This window comes from Dasypus novemcinctus, chromosome 11 (assembly GCF_030445035.2).
Source record: "Dasypus novemcinctus isolate mDasNov1 chromosome 11, mDasNov1.1.hap2, whole genome shotgun sequence".
Lineage (NCBI taxonomy): Eukaryota > Metazoa > Chordata > Mammalia > Cingulata > Dasypodidae > Dasypus > Dasypus novemcinctus.
Window position 1 is genome coordinate 87,860,016 of NC_080683.1, and position 23,957 is coordinate 87,883,972.

At 43.9% G+C, this 23,957-nt stretch overlaps 1 protein-coding gene and 2 long non-coding RNA genes across 7 annotated transcripts in view; 1 reads left to right on the forward strand and 2 right to left on the reverse strand.

Annotated features, from left to right (window-relative positions):
* Positions 1–5,497: 5,497 nt before the first annotated feature.
* LOC131280428 (uncharacterized) lies at positions 5,498–13,977 on the reverse strand. The gene is made up of 2 exons (XR_009188016.2): positions 13,300–13,977; positions 5,498–7,209 (listed from the first exon to the last, which is right to left on the reverse strand). It is a non-coding gene; the product is annotated as an uncharacterized lncRNA (long non-coding RNA).
* LOC139440006 (uncharacterized) lies at positions 13,879–19,221 on the forward strand. Its single transcript, XR_011650114.1, has 2 exons — positions 13,879–14,144; positions 16,951–19,221. It is a non-coding gene; the product is annotated as an uncharacterized lncRNA (long non-coding RNA).
* Positions 18,748–23,957, reverse strand: part of FYN (FYN proto-oncogene, Src family tyrosine kinase) — a 224,223-nt gene continuing 219,013 nt past the window's right edge. For all 5 annotated transcript variants that reach the window (XM_071218631.1, XM_004461231.5, XM_004461227.5 and 2 more), the window contains one exon: positions 18,748–20,366. In XM_071218631.1, coding sequence (XP_071074732.1) covers positions 20,158–20,366 — 209 coding nt within the window. In that variant the 3' untranslated portion in view covers positions 18,748–20,157. The remainder of the gene's footprint in view (positions 20,367–23,957) is intronic.

Genomic DNA, 23,957 nt, shown 5'->3' on the forward strand with positions numbered 1-23,957 from the left:
GACAGAGCACCGTAAGCTGCTGGCCACCATACATGACAGGGGCCGGGCACTGAGAAGTCACGTATGTTTCAGGAGTCTGCCAAGCAATCCCATTTTTGAAGAGCAGGCAGTGAAAGGTGAATTTGGAGCTGAGAGATAATAAATTGTTAACTGGCACACATTTCAAAAGAGAAAGGGAAAACAAAGAATGAATCTCTAATGGTAAATTTCCAGAAAAGGTGGGCTAACGGAGGTATTTGGGAACAGGAGATCTTTTAACTGTCCACAAATCACACCACGAGGTGACAAATGTACATCAGACTTGAGCCAGGATTATTAGTGCTGCTTCTGGACAGGGCAGGGATGCTGTCAGGCTCTAAACTTTTAGTTCAGGTTCACCTGTATTCCTAGGTGTGGCTGAAATTAGTTACCATCAATTCCATTTCTTCTTTCAAGCACATGATGAGACAATATTCCTCAGGTCCCTTCCTTCCTGATGGAGCCATGGAATAGGTTCTGGTCAATGGAATGTGAGCAGAAATGATAAATGCCACTTCTAGATCTGGCCGCTAAAATCTCCTATGAGACCCTCAGTTCACTGTCCCCTTACTGCTGACCAGTTGATGGCAGAGGATCCAGCAGAAGACTCCAAAGAAGCTCTAGGTGATGGTGGTGCCATTAGATGGAAAGAACCTGAGTCACTGCCCAGAGGAGAAACACTCAGGATAGTTGCTCAACCCAGAGTGGACTAGAAAGTTACTGAGAAACAGGGAAACGGACTTTGGCCCAGTGGTTAGGGCGTCCGTCTACCACATGGGAGGTCCGAGGTTCAAGCCCTGGGCCTCCTTGACCCGTGTGGAGCTGGCCCATGCGCAGTGCTGATGCGCGCAAGGAGTGCCCTGCTACACAGGGGTGTCCCCCGCGTAGGGGAGCCCCACGCGCAAGGAGTGCACCCATAAGGAGAGCCGCCCAGCGCGAAGGAGGGAGCAGCCTGCCGAGGAATGGTGCCGCCCACACTTCCCGTGCCGCTGACGACAACAGAAGCGGACAAAAGAAACAAGACGCAGCAAAAAGACACAGAAACCAGACAACGGGGGGAGGGGAGGGGAATTAAATAAATAAATAATAAATCTTTAAAAAAAAAAAAAAAGAAAGTTACTGAGAAACAAATCATGTTAAGCCTCTGAGACTTCTGGGTTTTTTGTTACTGCAGATAGGGTTAGTTATACTGACTGATAACCCCAGGCAAATTAAGAATCCCAGAACAGCCCCAATCTTGAACAGTAGAGAGATAATACCCGTCTTTCAGTTCAAGCTCATCAAAATGAGGGCGCTAGATCACATATTCTCTTCAGTTTTATGTCTCAAAAATGTGGGAAGTCAAAGCCCCAAAATAACCATCTATGGCCCATGGAAGGCAGAGCATGGTAACCAGGTTGCCCTACTGAACCGAACAAAGATTCTCCGAAGGTGAACTTGAGAGCATGTTCTCTCACTTCTGGGACTTGGTAGCAGTAGGCTTGATATGGAAGGACACAATTGGCCACAGTGCACAAAGGAAGTTGGGGAAAGGAGGGACAGCTTTCCAGGCTGGCTGGTGCCCAGCGAGACCTCGGCCTCAGCCGTGTCAGGCAGCTTCACTTCCGCGAGCCCACTGCAAGAACCCCCAGGGCTAGGCTTGAGTCTTCTCTCTCTTATTCACTAAGGATCAGAGACAGACTTGGTCCCCTCTGCAAATATTTAGAAAAATGCTTCGGGCTTTGTATTTTCCCTCCAGGCAAACCTATCTGTATGGATGATTTCTGGGGTGCGCAGGCAAGAAAGGAAGATCTACAATATGGTACATGGGTTTTCTCCCATCTGCAATAAAACCAGTTCTGATTTCTGCAGCTTCCTCTGATTTTATTCTGTCAGGCTTTCAAGCCAGCCAGGAGACAGGTCCTGAGAAGTCAGCGAGGCAGCAGCTAGCACCCTGAACCCCTTGGATTCATGGCTTACTAGAAAATTGCTCTGACCCTCAGGTGGTTTCTTTATGTGGCGCCAGAAGGGTTAGTGCAAATCTCTTGAAGGTCTGCCTCTTGTGATCCAGCACCTCCTGAGTAAATCACTTTTAGCAGCAGCATGGCACAGTATAAAGTTTATGTAGGATGGACATAAATTTGGGTCTGCAAAGACCACTGTTTTCCTGTGGTGACAGGCAGCTGAGCTGGTCTGCTTTAACATTCCCTGCCCCCTTTTACTGGATTGCAAATTCTATCAGCTGGTGTCGACAGCAGCATAACAGAACACAAAAGGAGGGTCTGCTAGAAGGGGAGAGAACCGGGTCAGACATAGGCACAATCCAAACTCGGAAATGGCTTTCTACCTGTGAGGTAGGCGTCTATTGGAAATCCATTACCCTGCAGGCAGTGCCACCCTCTAACCCAAGCTATCAGAATTCGATTCCATTGAAGGCAGCACCACCCTCTCACCCCGGAGACTTTTCTGGAAGTTATGGTGAAGCCCAGAGAAACCGAGGAGTGTGTGAATGACTTGTATCCTGCTTTGGTCTGCTGACACATGGTTCTACTTTAGAATTCTGATCTGTGACAAAGGGTATCCAAATGAACCACTAAGCCAAACCATTTTGGGGGGCTTTTCACACTGAAATCAAGATCAGCCCCTAGATTTGCTGCAGAATCCACCTTTTCAGCTTTGCCTTTGATTAAATAGGATCACGCAGGTCGTTGTTTGTGAGGCACAGGGACCCTGGGGTCTACAGAGGTGAGAGCTTCCCACACACCTCAGCTCTGAAGCTCAGGAGCCCTGACACCAGCCCATGGCCCCCCGAGGCTGCCCGAGATGTTACACGTCATTACTCTCCAAAGAAAGAGGTGGATGTGGCTCTGGCAAGGGTGTAGGCGAAGCCAGGGGGGTGCAGTGGATGTTGGAGGAAGGGGATATCCATTTTGGAAAAATGTTAAGTGGTACATCTGGGTTAGAGCTAGAACCACACCAGAAGCCAGCACAGCGGGCACCCCATGGAGTGAGCACATGCGAGCCTGACTCGCAGCTTTGGAGCTGCAGGGAGCAGCAGTGCCCTTCGGGACAGCAAACTCAGCTCTGGAGAAAACATGGAGCACTAACGCTGCGTTGACTCCTTCAACCTGGAGAAAGGGGAGACGGAGGGCAGAGGAAGCAAAGCACTTCAGGGAAGTGGTTTGCAACCGAGAAAGTTTTCCTGAAAACTGAACCCACCTTAGAGGAAGCATCATGGTGCAGAGGTTAGGAGAGTGAATTCTGGCTCCCAGCAGTCCGAGCTCAGTTCTTAGGAGCTTTGTGACCTTGAGTATGTCAGGTTTCCCAGTTTTCTCAACGATGAAGTGGGGATATGAGGAGGAAACTGCTTGGAACAGTACCTGCCCTATAACAGGTAACTTAATAGTTGAGGTCGAAGCACCTGCTGGGGCGGAGGCAAAAGAAGGAGATAAAACCCTTCAACCCCTCCGGCCTCCCCCGGTTCCACTGGAGACTTTCTTACACTTCCTGAGCACATAAAAATAATGCAGAGTTAATACTCCCTGGGATTCAAACCTTTCATTCAGGCAGTATTGGGTGGTGGAAGGAACTTGGGTGGGAACTCCAGGGACCCAGCTTTTCATGTTAGCCCTGTCACATGGGCCATGGGGCAATATACCCAGTCTTCCTGGCTTTCATTTATTTCTAGACTGCAATGGCAGTGAAGTTTCCTAGTCCATAATCATAATGACAACAATAGTAAAAACTACTGGTAATAACAGTATTAACTATTGCTACTGTTGGCATTTATGAGAACTTCCTATGTTAGATGCTGATCTATGTGCTTTACATAAATGAGCTCAGAATTGGCTATTGAAATAAAGTAATTATTACTTTTATACCCATTTTCCAGATGGGAAAACTGAAGAAAGGAGAAGTTAAATGACATTTTTTAAACAGGTTACCTCATTATCAAATTAATACACGTGAAGCAGGTATTATTACTTCTATTTACAGATAAGAAACTGAGATTCAGAGAAGTTAAACATGGTATCTGTCTCCAAAGAGGGAGTCCTTATAACAATTTTCTGCATTATTTCATTGTTGTTGAAGTACAAAATGCTTTTGGTAACATGCACTAGTCTTACGTGTACAGCTCAGTGGAGTTTTAAATATGAGTGTTTAACAATGTAATCAACACTCTGATCAAGATTTAGAACATTTCCTTCACTCCAGAAGTTTTCCCTGAGTTCCCTCCCAGTCAAAACCCCATCCCAAGATACTCACTAGCCTGACTTGTCACCATTGGTCAGTTCTGTTTTTGAACTTAATGTTTTTAACTTTCTCACATTTAGGAATATGATCCACTCTCAAATTAATTTTTGTGTATGGTGTAAGGTAAAGGTGAAGGTTCATTTTATCCCCATTGGAATATGCAAATAATTTGGCACCATATATTGAAAAAGACCATTCTTTTCTTCTTAGATTGCAATGGTGCCTTTATTGCAAATCAAATGACTTATATGTCTGGATCTATCTCTGGACTCTTTTTTCTGTTCTATTGGTCTATTTGTCTATCCTTGAACCAGTACTATTCTGTCTTATGGTTTTAGAGTAAGGCTTCAAATCTGGGAGGGTAAGTCCTTCAACTTTGTTGTTCTTCAGAATTACTTTGGACATTTTAATCCTTTGCATTTCCGTTTAAATTTAGAATCTGGTTGTCAATTTCCAGAAAAAAATTCCTGCTGGGATTTTAATTGGGATTGCTTTGACTCTGTAGATAAATTTGGAGAAGACTGACATCTTAATAATATTAAATCTTCCGACCCATGAAGATGGAATATCTCTCCTTAATTATTTATTTATTTTTTAAAAAATTATTTATTTCTCTCCCCTCCCCCCTACCCCGGTTGTCTGTTCTCTGTGTCTATTTTGCTGCATCTTGTTTCTTTGTCCGCTTCTGTTGTTGTCAGTGGCACGGGAATCTGTGTCTCTTTTTGTTGTGTCATATTGTTGTGTCAGCTCTCCGTGTGTGCAGTGCCATTCCTGGGCAGGCTACACTTTCTTTCGCACTGGGTGGCTCTCCTTACGGGGCGCACTCCTTGCGTGTGGGGCTCCCCTATGCGGGGGACACCCCTGCGTGGCAGGGCACTCCTTGCGCGCATCAGCACTGTGCATGGGCCAGCTCCACATGGGTCAAGGAGGCCCAGGGTTTGAACTGTGGACCTCCCATGTGGCAGATGGACGCCCTAATCACTGGGTCAAGTCCGTTTCCCTAATTATTTATTTTGAATAAAAGAATACTTTGAGTAAAATTTTAGTTATTTTCCAAGAGTTAAATGCAGCGTTACCAAATGCTCCAGCAATTCTACTCCTAGGTAGATATCCAAAAGGAATGAAAATATGTTGACATGAAAATAAATACAGGAATGTTCATAGCAGCATTACTCATGATAGCCAAAAAGGTAGAAACAACCCAAATGTCCATCAGCTGACGAATGGATAAACAACATGTGGTATATCCTTACAATGGAATGTTTATTTGAGCCTTAAAAAGCCACGTCTATACAACATGGATGAATCTTGGAAACATTCTAAGGGAAAGAAACTAATCACAAAGGACCATGTATTATATGATTCCATTCGTATGGAATGTCCAGAATAGGCAAATCTATGGAGACAGAAAGTAGATTAGTGGTTGCCTAGGACTGGGGATATGGCAAGGAGATGGGTTGGGAGGGACTGCTAGGGGGTTTGGGGTTTCTTTTTCAAGTAACAAAAATGTTCTAAAATTGTGGTGATGATTGCACAACACTGAATACATTAAAAGTCATTGAATTGTACACTTTAAACGGGTGAATTGTATGGTATGTGCATGGTATCTCAATAAAGGTGATTAAACATTTTTTTGGTTATTTTGTCCATAATCTATATTGGTTTATGTATTCTTCAATGAGCAATTTTATCCGAAATTTATCAGTATAAAAACTTCCTAAGTTTGAAGAGAAGTCAACTGGGTCCTGTTTCCAGGATCTGAAGATTTTCCCTTTTGAAACATTTTGATGGTAAGCAGGGTATTAGAAATCCTGAGGGTGTTTTTTCTGTTTTTTAATTCTAGAGAAATGAGAGTCTCTAAATTTGGAAAAATAAAGATAATTATTGGAGAAATAAGATTTTTGAAATACCCAATATTTTCAAAACTTCTCCACATGAGAAATTTCAAGCTGTATCTCCTACAGTAAATATGTGATAAAAATTCTTTATTCTAATTAAAACACCAAGTGAGACATGTTGTTTTAATAAAATATGACATATAATACTTTACACATCAATAAAAAGTTCAAAAGTAAAAAATAAAATTATTGGAAAACCCCACTTAATCTGTTTTTGAGCTACATATTTTAAAATTTAAATCCCTTAAGGAATTATGGTAATTACTATGTATTTTTTTCAATTAAAAAAATGCAACTGAATCTAAACCTCAAGTATGAATGAACACAATGGAACATGGGAATGGCAGGTTAATAAGAGAATGCAATGGAACCATGCCTTGATCTTCTAACTTACAGCAATGTGTTTCGTGAGGAAACCGAATGCCTGTGCTACCACAAAAGCAATTTTGAAACCCAACTAGTAAATTAAATATTGTAAATAGACATTTGACTGCTTTACCTAAACCAAATATTAAAGATGGCCAGAATACATTTTTGATGAGGATCATCTAATACAATACTAGGGAGTAATCACCCTTTATTTGGTAATTTCCCCAAGGTCACATAGGCAAAGATTCAAACCCAGGTTTTTCTGGGGCCAAAGCCTGTCCCCTGAACCGCTATGGTAGCCTGGGATGAAGGAAGTGGTCCTGGCTCTTCAGTCCCCGTTGCCATGTGGCTGTGCGGCTCCCTCTCACTGTGGAAGGAGTGTGCTTTCCTGCCTCATTGGTGTGCACTTGGCCACATGTCTTTTCTGGCCATTGGAGTGTTAGTGTAATGCAAGCAGATCTTAAAGGAACTCGAGTGGTTCCGGTTGATCTCCTTAATAGTAGCTATAAGACGAGCATTCCCCAGGAAGCCACTGCCCCTTCCAGCCTGGACCCAGCAACAAATGCTCATGGAACAGACCTGAGCCCGACCTGAAGCCTGGAGCCAAATCTAGTTGGCCTGCAGTGAGCAACTTGGTGCTCGGGACCTGGAATCCAAACATTCACAGCTGGTGTCCTGCCCACCTGCAGACCTATAAGCGGAAAATAAAATAAAATTAAGCGGAAAATAAAATAAAATTAAGCAGCTTGTTATTTTAAGGCACGAGTGTTGGGGTAATTTCTTGCCAAGGCTCAGCCTGGAACCCAAGTCGAGTGGGAGACAAGAGGGGAGGTGGGCATTCTTGCCCTGGTGACAGGGAGTTGGTTCTCCTGCTCCCCCAATTCCTGGTCCCGCTTCACGGCTGCTCTCAGGAGACGGATCACAGCGCACTGGTCCCAGCCATCTCAGGAAGTGCCTTCTGTGGAATTGAATCTCACAAGCTACTGGCGGGCTTCTCGGCACTGCTGCCCTGCTCGGTCGGACGGACAGACGTGCCCCCAGTTGTGCCCTGGGGCGCCCTGGTCACCAGCACCCTCTGGCGTCCCATCCTCACCTGCAGGAGCAGAGCATGAGATGGCTGCCAGGCCTTCCAGACCCCAGAGGCCATGGCAGGAGCTTTCCACAGCTGGGCCCTGGGGCTGGGGTAAGGAGGACTTCAAAGGAACCCAAAAATGTGTCAGGCAATTGCTCTGCTGGCACAAGGTTCCTGAGGGAAGAAGGTGAGAGAAGAGACAGACATGCTCTACAGCAGATTCCTGGGTCTCGTGCCCGAAAGCATGATTCGGCAAGATTGGAGAGGGCCTCAGAAAGCTACATTTTAAAAGACCATCCTAGGTCCCGCACAGGCAGTTTTGAGAACTGTGTTTTTTGGTTTCCCTAGCTGGGATTTGTTGCGAAAGTTTGTGAAGGGTCAGAGGTCAGTGTGAGCAAGTGGGCTTTGCTTGAGTGGCTGAGAGCCTCCCTCCTTGGGCAAGGGCTCGGCTCACCCTGACACAGGGAGGGAGTCAGGCTCTGAGTAGCTGTCAGGCTGGTGAGGTCTGCAGGGAGAGCACCCCCAGGGCTGCGCCTCCAGGCAGAGGGCCCAGGAGGACCGCCTGGCCCACATCTGCCGTCAAGATTCTAATCAGGAAATTCCTATGTTTGCAAAATGCAAACACCGACGGCGTGAGCTGCTGCTTTCTCTTCTCAATGTGGATCCACAAGGATCTTGAACCTGAGTGGATACATGTCTACATGTAACACAGACACACTCTCTCCTGACGGCCAGAGGCCAAGTGTGGCTGTCACTAACTGTGGCCAGGGTTCTGCAGCTTCTCCGTCAACAATGGAAGTCTTCTTCTAAACCAGGCCTTCCAGATTTACTCTCCAGTTACAGCAATAGGCATGCGCACGTTAGACAAGCAATCCTAACACTTCTGGAAAATTGGCGACGGCCTTTCTACCAGGCTACACTTTTCAGAAAGTTTCATATGACAGCACAATATCCAGCATCATGGTTCCAGTCAATTCAGGAAATAAACAGTCTTCAGCTGATTTGGGTCTCTAAGACACAGAGCTCCTGGCCAAAAACGTGCCCTTTGATTTTCATCCCTTTAAACTGAAGCACTCTCTAAATGCATTTCCATTTTAACAAACAATGCCTTATACTGGCATGATATTCCTTCTTGAAGAAACTCAGATTGTAGTTTTGGATTCTAACCCTTAAATTCAAGGTTGATATCTGAGTGCCTAGTGTGTGCCAAGTTCCTACCCTCAGGGAGCTTAGAGGAAAGGAGAAGAACTCAGGGAAACGACCTCAGCAACCAGAGCAGGGAGAAGAGCGTAGTGGACCTCATGGAAAGACCAGAAGCCAAGCGTGGGGGAACTTCTGGCTGAGGGATCAGAAAGGGCTTCATGGAGGAGGCATGTGGGTTGGGCCTCAAAGGATGGCTAGGCTGTTAAGAAGAGAGAAGGTAGAACATTCCAGGCAAGGGGAGAGGAATGGAGAAGCACAGAGTATGCTTGAGGAATGGTGGGTGAGTCAACTGTAGCCAGGAGACAGGGTGGGGGTGCTGGTGCAGGTGAAGGGAGAGTACGAGGCTGGCCTGACAGTGGAGCTAGACCACAGAGGACAGAAACTCCCTGAATAAGCTCAAGTAAAACAGCGGTCTCCTGCACATCTTCTGAGGGATGTCATGGAAGTGGTGCCCAGGGAGCAAGGCTGGGCCTCTAAGAGGGGACAGCAGCTGTTCCCAGTCATTTTCTCTCTCTGGTGGCCCACAGTCTCCAGCTACTATTTCTCTCTGCAGACTGGTGTTCTCTCCTCCGCCATGGGGCCCACCCTGGTCCTGACATGACAAGATCTTCATACCCAGCACCCATCACACATCTCTTGATTCTTGGTTCCGACTGAAGGGAGACAATTTGATTAGCCAGTGGTCAATCAATGGGTTGATTCCCACTCCCTCCCCCTCCCATCACCCAAATCAGGGCTCTACCCTGTTAGCCTTGGGGGAGGGACGCCACATGGTGAAAACATGGCTGCCTGGGCAGGCCCTTCAGTAGAGGTTGTAGCATGTGGGGAGCTTCAAGAAAGCTGTAATTTTGGAAGATGAATCTCACCATGTAAATGATAGACTGAAGATGAAGAGGAAGTTGCCAACATGAATGAAACATCAAAATCTACCTCCTCATGCTAGGTAGTGCTGTCTGCATATTACTTCATTTAGTTTTCACAAAAGCCCCTTGTACTCATAAGGAAACCTGAAGCTAAGAGGCTTGGAGAGGGGAAGTAACCTGCTAGTCACATAGCTAGTAAGTGGAAGAATTGTGATTTGAACCTAAATAGACTCAAAACTCATGCTTTTTTCACCACCCCAAGCAGCCTCCCTTGGAATGTCTGCCAAGTGTCCTAGGTCCCACAAGCATCTTGCCTATTTTCTCTTCTTTCTCCTGGGTCTTTTATTTTAGTTAATGGCACCATCATCTACCTGGTTACTCAAGCCCAAACCTCTCTAACCCTCAGTTTCCTTTTCTGCAAAATAATAATGGTAAGCCCCAAGAGTTGTGAGAATGAAATGAGATGATTCTCACAAAGTGCTTAGCATCAAGCTTGGGGTTTGGCACATGGTAGGTCCAGAATTGGCTGGTGAAGCAAATGATTGGATGTGGAGGACAACCAGGGTATGACTGGAGTTTCATTTGTCTAATGTGGGGTTGGCAAACATTTTCTGTAAGTGGCCAGGCAGGCAGTAAATATTTTCAGTCATATGGTCTCTGTGGCAACTACTCAACTTTGTGGTTGTGGGACAAAACCAGGCATGGGTATGATGTAAATGGGCACAGCTGTCTTCCAATAAAAATGTATATACAAAAAACAAGCAGGGGCCAGTTTGACATCATTATAGTTTGTCAACTCCTGGACTATCCTGCCTCCTTTTGCAGGATTTTGCTCACTGCTCCTTCTCCGGAGTCTAGCACAGTGCCTGGCAGATAGTAGACACTCCATAAATATTTGTTAAAAGAATGATTAAAAGAGAGAAAGCAAGCAAGCAAGTTTAAAAAAGAAAAAAAAAGGCTTAGGATTACCTGGATATCAGCTGCAGGGTTGAGTGCAGGAAATAGAAACCACTCTAGGGTTTGGAAGCAAAAAGGGGTTTAATATGGTGAATTACAAACATGTTGGAAGGGCCAGAGAAAGGGCTCCATGTGGGGCCTCCAGGGATGACTCCAGAATGGGAAGAACTGATCTCCAGGGGATCTGCCACCTCTACCAAAATCAGGAAGGTGGGACCCAGGAAGTTGCTGCTAGGACTGCTGACCTGGAGAACACTGTGGCAGCCCCACAATGGCCAGAAGGGAACAGCAAGATGTCTGGGAAATGTAGTTTTTAGATTCTCAGATGCTGCAGTTCTGGGAACAGCCTAGAAAGGGGTAGGAATGGATTTACACCATAGGCAGTACAAACTGTCCATCCTGGTGATCGACTGCCATGAAACAAACCATCCCAAAACCTAGTGGCTTAAAACCACAATCATTTATTTTGCTTAGAAATTTGAATTTGCACGGGGCCTGGTGGGCGTGGCTTGCCTCTGCTGCTTGAGGAGTCCGCTGGGGTCGTTCAACTGCTGGTTCAACAGGGCTCCACTGTGTGAGCCAGCCCCCACGGCCACACGGAGAGCCCACGTGGGGAGAACCAGTGCCCCCAGAGGTAACCCCAGCTGAACTCTCGGTCAACAGCCAGCATTGGCTTTCCAGCCATGTGAGCAAGCCATGGTGAAAGCAGACCCCCAGCCACGTTGAGCAGAGGTGAGTTGTCTATCATGAGCTCTGCCAAAATTGTAGATTTGTGAGCAAAATAAGTGATTGCTGCCACTTCAGCCTTTAAGTTTTGAGGTGGCTTGTTATGCAGCAATAGATCTCCAGAATGTGAAGGTTGATTTCAATGCAAAGGAGGAGGGGAACAGATGGGGCAATCAACAAGAAATGAAGCAGCCAAAAGCCAGAGAGGGATAATGGTTCACCTAAATATAAGCCAAATCCACCTCCCTGCCATACTCCTCCTTATAACATTCTGACTTAACGGCATTCTAACTTCAATGCTTTCTGAAAACCAAGTGAGTACAGTTTGGGATATATCTGCCCTGCTAGCAAGCCAAAGCTTGGGCCAAATGCTGTAGATCCCTTTACTAAGCACTGCTGCTTGGAGACTTTTCATCTCAGCTGCCCCTCAGCTCTTTCTGATCATGGCTGAAAGATTTAGAATTGAAATTGCAAACTGTCATAAAAATGGAAGACTGACCGACTGTGGTTGTGATTCTTTTATGAAGGTTTCAGGATAGCTGAGGTGATTTCAAATTATAGGGTTGTGCCAGTTGTGTACTGCACGATTCTAGCAGGCACCATTCAAATTCCAGTCATCCTTTTGCATATTTATTACAATTTTTCTGGCAGATGGTGGCAAAGTGTCTTGAGGTAGGGTGGCTTTTCTTAATTTGCACAAAGACAATTTATAGCTAGTAGCAAGAGGCATAGGAACAAAACAAGTGTCTAATAAATCTTAGGCCAGTAGCAGGGATTGTGGGGGAAAGTTTGGGAGTAGGGAAGGGTATTAGGATTGGGGAAGGACCCCACACTTAACCAAAACGGACACCCAAGAGATAAAGTGTTGAGATTTTTTTTTGGTTCAAATTCAGCCAGGTGGGGCCAGTAAAATTATAGAGGAGTCAGGATGAGTTAAACAAAGGAAGACTACTTAGGGGAAGCAGACAGAATCAGCTATGGACTTGCCATGGAAAGTGGAAAACTAAAGGTTGACTAATAAGTAAATAATGATCCTTTGTGGAGAGATGGGGATGAAGAGAATGAAGGGGGTGAAATAAACATCTAAGTGAAAATTCTGTGATTCTAATGGGGGCAGGGCATCTGGTATACTGAAGGAATTTCATGCCGCTTCTGACCACTCTGGTTCTGAAAATATGTTGATTTTGAACAAATATCATAATCCATTTGAATGGTGTAGCTTCTGACTGTCAAGGCAGATTACACAATGCTTTTTTCCCCCCAGATGGGTTGTAGATTGCAGAATCTTTACAGTTTGGAACAATGTTCTCTATTTTGCATTTAATTCCAAAAACAGAATCACAGCCAAACACAGTTTTTCTATGTATTTACCAAGGTCTCCTTTGGCTGAGCACATGTTGTTTTTGTTCTTGGCTTGCTGTTTTAAGCATAGCTTTACTACGTTTCCATTTTCCCCCCTACCATTCACAAACAAGTACTTATTTGAATTAGAGCAGAAAAATACTGAGAAGAATGAAGCATTGCTTTCCCCCTCTCAAACACGATGAGGTCATGGCTTAGTGATAGCAATGACAATGATTAATGCTTTACACTTTCACTTAGAGACCTCCAGGAAAGTATAAACAAATATTTTTTTGAAATTTGCAGGTGAGAGGTGGGAGGTGAAGTGGCTCACACAGGATTGTGCTGATTACAGTCTGATTCTTCTTCCCCTTCCCAATTACCTCACAAATTATGCTTTGGTGAAACAGTACTGGAGCTATTCATATTTTAAATCAAACTAAAGTTCACTGAAGTAGGAAAATTATGCATTTTACATAAATGATGTGGGCAAATTATTATTCAACTTTTAACAGGATTTTTCTATCACTTTCCTGCGCACAATGTAATATGGTTAATTTACCAGAAAGCATTGTTATTCATTCCCTAATTCTCTAGGCAACTGCTGCCATTTGCTTACCATTTCTTTGCTCTCCGGGAATTGACAGATCTTCTGGCTCCATTAGGGTGGTTTGGGTTCCTGAGTAATCTCCAGAGGTTCAACCTCCCTCCTAGTATCTTCTAGTCCTCCTTCCTTATCCCTCCAGAGGAATCTAAAATAGAAAGGATTTACATACCTGAATTCAGTTTCTGAGTGGCTTTAAATGAATCCTTTTGTAAACACACACCAAAAAAAAAAAAAAAAAAGATAAAATCTCTTGTTGTTTAGTAATATTTCCCCACCGTATTACATGTACGCTTTTAATTAAAAACACTATCTGAATAATACCCATTTCATTCTCTCTTGCTTCCAATTAGCTACCCACTGATTATTACATAGCAAGCACTTGATAATTAACCAAGGGAAAAAAGCCCAAACAAAACAACCAGAACACCTTGCAACTGTTATTATATACTTTCCTTCATGATTTTATATATTACATGATGATTGAAGTAAAATAGCCTGGACAATAAATTGAGAGGAAAGAATTTAACTAGAGTCCTAAATGGAAGGAAAAAACGTACTAATTGTTATTAAGAGAGGGTAGAAAGGAGTTACTACAAGCCTATTACAAGCAATTCTTTTATTCTCATACTCCATAAATATATTTGAATTACATTTCAGCTGGGACAATGTAGCCAACAACCTGCCTAAATTCTTAACAATATGATCTACTACCTCCTCCATTTGGCAGCCCACCAATTGGAATAAATGATATACTTATATCCTTTTTTTTTTTTTAAGGTACCAGACCTGGGGACTGAAACCGGGACCTTGTTTGTGGAAGCCGGCACTCATCCACTGAGCCACATTGGCTTTCCCGGGTTGGTTTTTTCATTTGTTCTGCTTGTTGTTCGTTTTTATTTTTTCAGGGAACCAAACCCAGGACCTCCCGTGTGGGAAGCAGGTGCTCAACCACTCGAGCCATATCTGCTCCCCTTTATATACCTTTTAATAGGTGTGTGTATGCGTGTGGGTGTGCGTGTGAGGACGAGGAATAGGAAGGGAAATAGGGACAAAGGGAGGGAAGGGAGGGGGAGAGAGAGAGAAAGAGAATGAATTTCTTGGCATGGTTTTGACTTTTCTTCATTTAGACTCCTTTGTTGAGCACCTTCTATTATATATTTAAGCATGAGGTAGGCCCTAAAAGGGGCTGCAAATCTGAAGGAAACACATCCAAAGGTGAAAGCGCTGGCCCCCTACAATTAAGCAGTGCATAATCTTTTACTTGTCCTCTAGACTTGCGTTAAGGCAGGCCTGTTTGGGCTGGGTGCCACGCCTTTGCTAACATCTGTGCTTCCTGTCTAGCAGAGCACTTGTTGTAACTATCTTTTGTGGGTCTCCATCCTCACTGGTCTGTGAATACTAAATTGTTCCTTTGAATTTCTAGCGCCAAGCACAAAGTCTAGCCACTCAGCGAGTGTTTGGAGAATGAATGAATGGCAAGTTTTACACAAATCCACTGTCAAATCCACCTGCATTCCATGTTTGGAATAGCCCTAGCAAAAGGACTTCTCTTGTCTCAGCTTTGGTTTCTTCCTCCTCGTTCAATGTTTTCATCCTTTCTACTCTCACTTGCTGCCACCTTGGATAAGCAGGCTGGCCCGACTGGAACTTCCCTTCCAGGTGAATCTGGATGTTTTTCCTCTTCCCATCATCAAATTCCCTTGTCTTCTGTCCTATTCTCAGTCAGGGGGCTGTTATTTGCTGGGGAAAAAAAGGAAATCAGATAAGAGAGTCGCATTAATGGGGGCCCATATAACCTCTCCTAAGTACAATATTTACACTTTAGCAGTGGTGTTTTTGGACAACATCTTCATGCTGTGCTTCTCAAACAGGGCAAAGGAACTCCCTGGGTGTGCTACGGAGACTTGAAGCCATAAGCTGATTAACAATGCACAACTTGAAGGTCTGGGAAAATAATCTCATATTAAGACACAGATGGATATATTAAGGAGTAGCATATCAAGTTTTCATATAATTATTAAGAATGGGACCTTGAAGGCATTTCATTTCATTAAGACTATCACATGGTGCCATTTGTTCCACGTTGTCCCAGGTTGCAGGGAACAAACAAGTTTATCCTCCTTTGGTGTTGGGATGAGTTCTGAGGAAAGGTTTGGGAAGCACTAATGGTGTTCACATCAGGCTATAATAGATTAGGCCTTCAAATCACAAATGGAAGATGGCGACCACATGCTCATAATGGACAGGGTTAAGGCTATGGGCAGCACACAGCAAAACCTGGTGTGCTCAGCAGATTCTTAGGTAAGAGCATTGTTCACAGGTAAACCATTCACAGTTGGCATCATCTGTCTACCCACACATCCACCCCTCTGCCTATTCATCTATCCATCCATCCATCCCCATCTATCACCTACCCATCCATCCATCCCCTCATCCCCCATCCTTCTATCCATCCACCTTCCAACTACCCATCTATCCATCCATCCATCCATCATTGACCATAAGCTCATCATTGTTCTACATGCAGGGGAAAAAAGAGTGAAAAAATAAAACAGTCTGTTCTTAAGGAGCTCACAATCTGGCAGAGAAAACACATTAAAAGAAGAGTAGTAGTACTAAATGAACATATAGTAGTACTAAATACATTATTAAAAGTGGCGTAAGTATTTTGGAGAGGAGCAGAGTGCTTGGCTGCTTGGGGGAGCAGTCATTTGTCACTGATTACATTCTTGTTAGAATAGTCCCTACCACATAGGAAAACCACTTATTTTTATGTTCAGTCCCAAGAGTTAATTTTTAAAATAAAGGCATATTTTCTTCTTAAGGGATTCTGAATATTTTTCATGCTGGAAAAGAATGAGGCATGATTTTGGAAATTTATTTTGAATTTATTTCTGGGAATATAGGTATAAATTATGAAGATCCATTTGATATTTCAAATTATTAAGGATACTAATTTTTCAATACTTTTTCTGTAGTTATAATCTTTTTGGTAATTAAACATGTGACTGATAACTGCTTTCTTTAGTAATTTGTATCCCACAGTATCATTTTTGGAATCAAAATTTGTTTGAACTTTCTTTCCCCCCCCAAATCAGTCTTTCCTCTCTCCCTACCTTCCTTTTGGCAAGTATTTCAGACAGCCTAATTGAATTCCAAAAGTACAGAATATAGTGGCAAGAAAACCAACAAGAATAATCTAAATCTATTAACATACAATTCAAGAATGAGTTGACTAAATGACATTTTACTCAAATATAACTTTTTAGGAGAGGCCTATTTTCCCCAGTGAGGTTCTCTTGTCCTGAGCCAGGACAAATGAATAGATTACATCCTTTTTGCAGCAGGTTTTAGTACAATTCTCTGGATGCTCCTGAAAACCTTACTTTCTTTCAAGAATCATGAAAAAACCATTCTGATTAATACAGAACAAATTCTTACGGCCCCATAGGGAATTGCAGATGAAATTTTGCAATTTTGTAGCTTCAATACTTGTAGAAAAATCTGGTGCCAAGATTTAACCACGGCAGCAGGGTGGGGGTGGGGCAATTCCTGTCTTTCTCGAGGCAGGTAAACACCCTCTGGTGCTTGTCTGAAACTCTTTAGCACTGCAGCTGTATTTGAGCAATTAGGCACACACTTAACTTTTCTCACGAATTTTAGGTCCCCTGGGATGAGAGAAGTCAAGATCAGAAGCCAGCCCACTGTTGGCAAGAGGTTGGAAGGCTTTCCCTTGCATCGAGGCTGTAAAGCAGTGCACCTCCCACCAGGAAATGGCTGGCACCGGGCACACCGCTCCACGCCCCGGCCAACGCATCGCTCGCCCTGCTCCGTCCCCTGGTGCTCGGCCGGCCGGCCCGTGGAAAGCTCTGCAGCTGCTTGGGCTCTCTGGTCCCCAGGCCTGCTGAGCACCAAGCACTGAGTGCTCCAAGAAGGAAGCCCTGGAGCAGAATGGGAGGAGCATACCACCCGCAGTGAGAAAGGGGTGGACAGAAATCATTTTGTCATCGTTTACAACTTCTGAGCTGTGTAAAGTGGTCTTCTCCAGTAGGTTTACTATTTGACTTTTCAAACAGTATTTTTATAAAAAAAAATAAAGAGTATATTAGGAAGACTCATTAGCACAGCAATGCCGGGCGCCAACACTTTTAAGGGCACAGAGCAAGAATTTATTCACTACTAGGTTACTGGAGACAAAAGAAGATTTCACCATCACTTGCCACCCAGGTACCTTTCAAGAAGCTTTTCTTTCTTAACAAGAGGAATTTCCAATCAGGGAATTCAGTGTCCTCACTCCAAGCCTCTACAACCTGTGAGGGAGAGAGGCTTCTCGGGGGGTGGTGGGATTCCTGGAAGCGGTGTTTCCTTTGCCTGGTCTGGCTTACCTCCCGAATATCCTTCGAAAGCACGTTAGTTTCTTGGAAGAAAAAAACCTGAAAAATCTTTGATGTCTTAGTATTTAGAGCTTTTCCTTTACTTTTATTCTGCAACCCTGCTCTTCATGTTTCAGAAGAGTTGCAGTGTGCTGCAGTTCTCCAGTGCCCCTTAGGTGAGCCAAATCCTCTGAGTTTTGTGTCATATAAGAGAATCCACAATGAACTCAACTGACCAATTAAAGGATATATTTTGGTTTAAGAGATTTTTTTTTCTTAAAGAATTATCTAAAACAGGCTGTGATTTTAATTTTTCAGATTTCTTTTGAGTGACTGAGTGAAAAACATAAATGAAAATCCTCCAGAGAACATTTTGCAAATCATCCAACCTAGTGGGATGTAAGGATTAAAAACAAAGTTATCTTTAAAAATATCTAAAACATGTTAATAAATTGCCCAATAATGGGATAATAATTGTATGTATGTAAGAAGATCTTTGCAATGTTATCTTATCAAGTTGGCAATGGTATTTGTACCAAAAACGAGACCATAAAGTCTCAGTTTGAGCAGAGGGAGATGGGGGTAGTTTGTTAAGGTCCCTGAGCTGGATGAGTTAGAGCCTTGACAGTGAGCCTGGCTCCATCCCATGTTCTTTCTACCACATCAGGCTGCTTCCCTGCCTAGCAACTTCACTGTAGGCATGGGCAAATACTGGGAATCACACACACTTCAGGACAAGAAGGTTTCCTTGAAGTTGTCTCTTTCTCCTACAAGTGGGACACAGCAAATTCCAGTTAGAGAACATTTCTGACAAAACTGAAATATTAAGTTATGCTGAGTTTTGCTTTAACATTTCTCTGAATTAGCCTAACCTTTCTGGGGCAAAAACAAAACAAAACAAAACAAAACAAAACAAAACAAAACAACCCACATCATTCCAGATGTTTGAATGTTTCTGTCATTTGGAAATCATTGTGTAACGGCTAAATTCACCAGGTTGAGTCTTTGCCATCTGGTGTGGGACAGATACGCCACAGAACTACTACAGTACTTTCCATGAGTTAAACAAATGAATTAAAAAAAAAAATCAAATGTAAAATGCTCTTTTTAATTACTAAATTAAGAAAGTTAAACAATTGAAAAATGTAAACTCACAAATAAATCATGACAGAAAAGAATTAAGACTTCATTGTTGCTACTCAGTATTAAAAACTTAATAGAAATAGGATTTTGATTTGTTGTTGTTAAACATACGTAATTCAAGGTTGGTACAAACAGCAACTAAAAGGAAATACTTTTTTTGTGTATGGGTATCCCCATGAAATGTAAAGTAGTGCATAGTTATTCCACTGGGGAGAACTCTTGGACATAGAGAAAGTCATTTCATTACAAGACATTTAAAACACTTATTTTACAATGGGAAATGCCCCCCGCCCCTCCCTTCTCCTTAAATTTTAGTTGTATGAGAATGTTTAGCGGGTTGCTGTGACTACAATGCTATGGGGTTTAGACCATTTAAAGGCGGTTACAAGGTTTATTAAATAAAAAACTGTTTGAAACATTTCAGCATTCATCTTTTTATACAAGAAGTTTGTGTGGCATCCATCTTCCATTTCCCTCAGTTGTATTGCCCATTCGCTTGCTCCATATCCTCACTTTTTAAGTTTCAAGAACATATCGCAGTAAGTCGAAGCAAATGCTGGAAACAGAACTTGTGAATTCAGCTTGGGGTTCCTGAAAAGAGTCAAAGTGACAACTATCTACAGGTATAGTCATGAACCAAAAAAGTACAATACAAATTTTAAAAAAAGTAGAATCATGCTTGGCAAAAGTCAAAAATGAAGGTCACCGATTTTCAGAATAACACCAGTGCTTTTATGCACATTTTGCAGTAAAATCCTCACTCCATGTCCCATAGCTTTGAGGCATAGGCTGGCCACAGGCTCCATGTTAGCACCCACATGGTGTATGTTCAGGGTCATATATATTATGTATATTCATATTTATTTAAAAAAAAACAAAAAATGAACATCTGTCCTGATTGATTTTTGTTAAAACATGAAAAAAAATTTTATTGTTTTAGACAAAGAGGCCACTTTTGGAAAATAATACTTTTTTTTTTTAGTTGAATCAGGTGAAGACAGAGTTAAAATCACATAGGATTTGCATTTTAAAAAAAGGAAAGCACTAGGGTCGTTGGCACTGGAGTAACTATTTACACTGAACAGAGGTTTGGCCTTTTACATAACATCGATACAATGCATTTTCCAAAGTCTGAGAAATAACAAGGTTCTGTCTCGTATGCTTCACAGAGGAGGTTCGGATTGGGGACAAGTGTCATTAATGAGGGCCATGGAAGTTCGTCAGCTTCAGAGTCACATGCAATCTGATCCTGGACGGTTCTCGCTGCTCGGAGCAGCTGGCTACGGAATTGAAAGCTAATGGGGAGGGGCTGGGGAAGCCTCTTGGACGAGGCCTCTCTCTGTGGCTCCAGGTCTTACAGGTTTTCCCCGGGCTGATACTGGGGTTCTGTCGCAGTAAAGTAGTCTTCCAGGAAGCCCTGCAAGTACTCAAAAGTAGGACGTTCTTCGGGGTCCTTTTTCCAGCAGTGGATCATGAGCTCGTGTAGAGAGATGGGGCAGTCCTGTGGACAGGGCATCCTGTAGCCACGCTCCACCTGCTCCAGCACCTCCCGGTTGTTCATGCCTGCAAAGACAAGCGCAGTGAGAGTGGGCAGCTCCCTCCCAGCTGCAGCCCTGACCAGCTCTCCCGGAACCCCCTCTTTCTTCTACTTTGGGTCTGCAGATGGGTAATGCAGGGCTGAGAGCTCCCACCTCCCCCAGGAGGTGAAGCCTGCCTTGATGTGATGGATTGTGTCCCCTGCACAAAGCCTGTGGATGTGAACCGTTTGTTATTAACAGGAGCTTTGAAGATGTAATCAGTTTCAGTGTGGCTACACTGAGTCAGGGTGGGACCTAATACAAAATGTCTGGAGTCGTTTTAAGTGGAGGAACCCTGAACAGAGAAGACAGAAGGCCATGTGATGGAGGTGGACTGCTGGCAAGCCACCACCAGAGCCCTGTGGGTTTCAAAGAAGGTGTGATCCTGCCTACACCTTGAGTTTGGAATCCTAGCATCCAAAATGGTAAGACAGTACATTCCTGTTGTGTAAGCCAACCAGTCTGTGGTATTTGTCATAGCAGCCCTGGTAAACTGAGACACCATACCACTCAGAAATAAAAAGAGGAATGTACCACTGACACATGCAAAAACATGGAAGATGGACCTCGCAAGCAACAAAGGTAAAGGAAGCCAGGCACAAAAGGCAGGAAACTGATTTCATTCAAATAAAACTCTAGAAAAGGTAAAACTATAGAGAGAGAATGCAGACCAGTGGTTGCCAGGGGCTGGAGGGTAGGGGACTGACTGCAAAGGGGCCCAAGGAAACTTTGAGGGGTCATGGAAATGGCCTACCTTGGGGGTTGGCAAACCTTTTCTGTCAAAGGTCAGATATCAACTATTTTAGGCTTTGCAGGTCATATATGGTCTCTACCACCTGCTCTTTTTACTGTTTTTAAATTTTAAACAACTCTGTAAAAATGTTCAAAACAAAAACCAGCTGGGAGCCAGATAAGGTCCAAGGTCTGGAGTCAGCCAACCCCTGTTCTATATCATGAATGTGGTGGGAGGGATTATTTATGTTTGCCAAATCTTATTGAACTTTAGTATATGTAAGTTATATTCCAATTAAGCTAATAAAAAAATGAACAAAGCAGACCCCACTGCCCAAAATACACGGAATGAAAAGCACACTGTCGCTTGTTTATTGCATCTATAAGCTCCATTCATGAACTTCATAAATTCCTCTTCCTCATGCCTGGGCAAGCTCCTGGTGCCCTGTTCTCCCCGATGTGCCATCATGCCACCACAGCTGGAGACCATCTGGCCTGGGGACCCTGCAAGTGACTTGAGGTTGGTGACCAGGATGGGAGATGGGTAATCCCCCAGCACCTTTGTTCACCACTGACCTTGGCCCAGGCCATCTACCATTTGGTACCTTCTCTTCTCCCTGGGGGAGGTGCGTACTTTTGAAACATTAGGCTGGGCAGCACTAAAGCAGGACGTTTTGGGAGACTGCTAACCTTTTAAAGGAGGCAGCTCTGCTGCACCCTGGCCTTCTGGACATCACAGGAAATACCACATTCACTGGGAGGCAGTGCTTGACTCTTTCCCGCCCACTAACAGGCACTAGTCTCTAGATTTCCTTCCCTTTCCCACTATCTGGCCTTCTGCCATATTTTGGCTACTCTTAGCCCCAAGCCTGTAATCTGGAAACCTCCCCAACTTCTGACCTGATTAATTTACAAAAGCAAGAACCCGATTTCAAGCCATAGAGAAATAGACATCTTCCCCTATCTTTCAGGGATATAATCAGCAGAAGAATATAGCATATGCATGCAGCTCCCTTTAATTCTGGAGAAGGCAGGAACCTGCTAGCTGGAACCTTGTAAGCCTGGCCCATGCAGCCAGCTCAGAGCAAGAGTAGGGGACACTCAGACTTGTGGACCTGTTGTCAATGATCTTTGTTTTGCTGTACTTGTGGTGCCGGATGGCTCCTGGCTCTCTCTTGCTCTTAGTTGCAACCCCATTAGCCCCATATTTGTCCAAACACCTTTAGAATGCTTCCTTATTTTTTGCCATTACAATTTCTGGAGAGGATAACATCCACATAATTTTTTCACTGTGTTATTCTAAAATAACCCTGCTCACATTTCAGAGGATGACTATGTTTTAGTGAGTCAAGATTTGGTGACTATGGCTGGGTTCCCCTGTATCCATGCCAGGAGTGTTTTTAAAGGTGCCTTTTCAGTTGGGCTTCCAATGTGAGAAACATCATTTCTGTGGCTAATTAGCTTAAATCCTCCTCTAACTGCTGAAAACTTGTTTTGAAAACCTGGGGCAGGGAGCTAGAAGCAAGGGGGAGGAACCTGGAGACCTTTCCTGCAAGGCTCTAAATGAGGCAGGGAAGGGACAGGCCCACATTCCCTTATCTGTGATTCCAAAATCCAACAAGCTCTGAAAACCAAAAGTTTCTGAAACTCACTTGGCAGCAGAAGTGATCTGAACTAACCTCATTTCCCCCCAAGCCCTCCTGACCTGAACTGACATGAGGATATTTACCGTTTCTATTTATTCATACATATTCTGTACAAGTATTAATATACTTGAACACAGGGTGTTCTTCTGGGGTGTTACAGAACACATGGTTTATGCACTGGGGGGACTGTCGACCCGAGCACATCTAGCCCCAGTGCTTCTGGCTGAGAAGTCCTGGCACGAGTGATGGTAGTCACCACCACATCCCAGCTGGCCCTGAGAGACTAGGAAGAAAATTCAGTCACATGTCAGGATTGGGATGCTCCAAGGCGTTTGCTTGGCTATGTATGTTAGTACAGTTCTCTTTTCATAATATTTCAGAAACTATACAGCCTGAACCTGCGGCACCCCAAACCCCTGGGCCCTGCCCCTTCCAGGAGCCTATAGAAACCAAAGTGGGCCAGAATGGATCATGTCGCCCAGAAAAGACATGTTCTAATCTTTTTTCCTTTTGGATTTATTTTATTTCTCTCCCCTTCCCTCCTGTTGTTTGCTCTTTGTGTCTATTCGCTGTGTGTTCTATGTCTGCTTGCATTCTTGTCATGCGGGACTGGGAAGCTGTTGCTTTTTTGTTGTTGTTGAGTCATCTTGCTGCATCAGCTCTCTGTGTGTGCGGTGCCACTCCTGGGTGGGCTGTGCTTTTTTCACGTGTGGCAGCTCTCCTTGCAGGGTGCATTCTTTGCGTATGGGGCTCCCCTACATGGGTGGCACCCCTGTGTGGCACGGCACTCCTTGCGTGCATCAGTACTGCGCATGGGCCAGCTTACCAGGGGGCCCTGGGTGTAGAACCCTGGACCCTCCAAGTGGTAGGGGATGCTCTATCATCGAGCCACAACCGCTTCCCATGTTCTAATCTTAATCCATGTTCCTGTGGGCGTGAACCCATTTGCGATGGTTAATTTCATGTGCCAACTTTGCTAGGTTTTGGAGTGCAGCTGTTTGGTTAAGCAAGCACTGGCCTGATTGCTACCTTTAGGGTATTTTGTGGACTTAAATCATTAGACAGTTGATTGCACCTATGGCTGATTACACCTACAATCAACAAAGGAGACTGCCTTCAGCAATGAGAGAAGTCTTCTCATCCAATCATTTGAAAGCCTTAAAGGGAAAACAGGATTTCAGCAGTCAGAAAAAAGAATT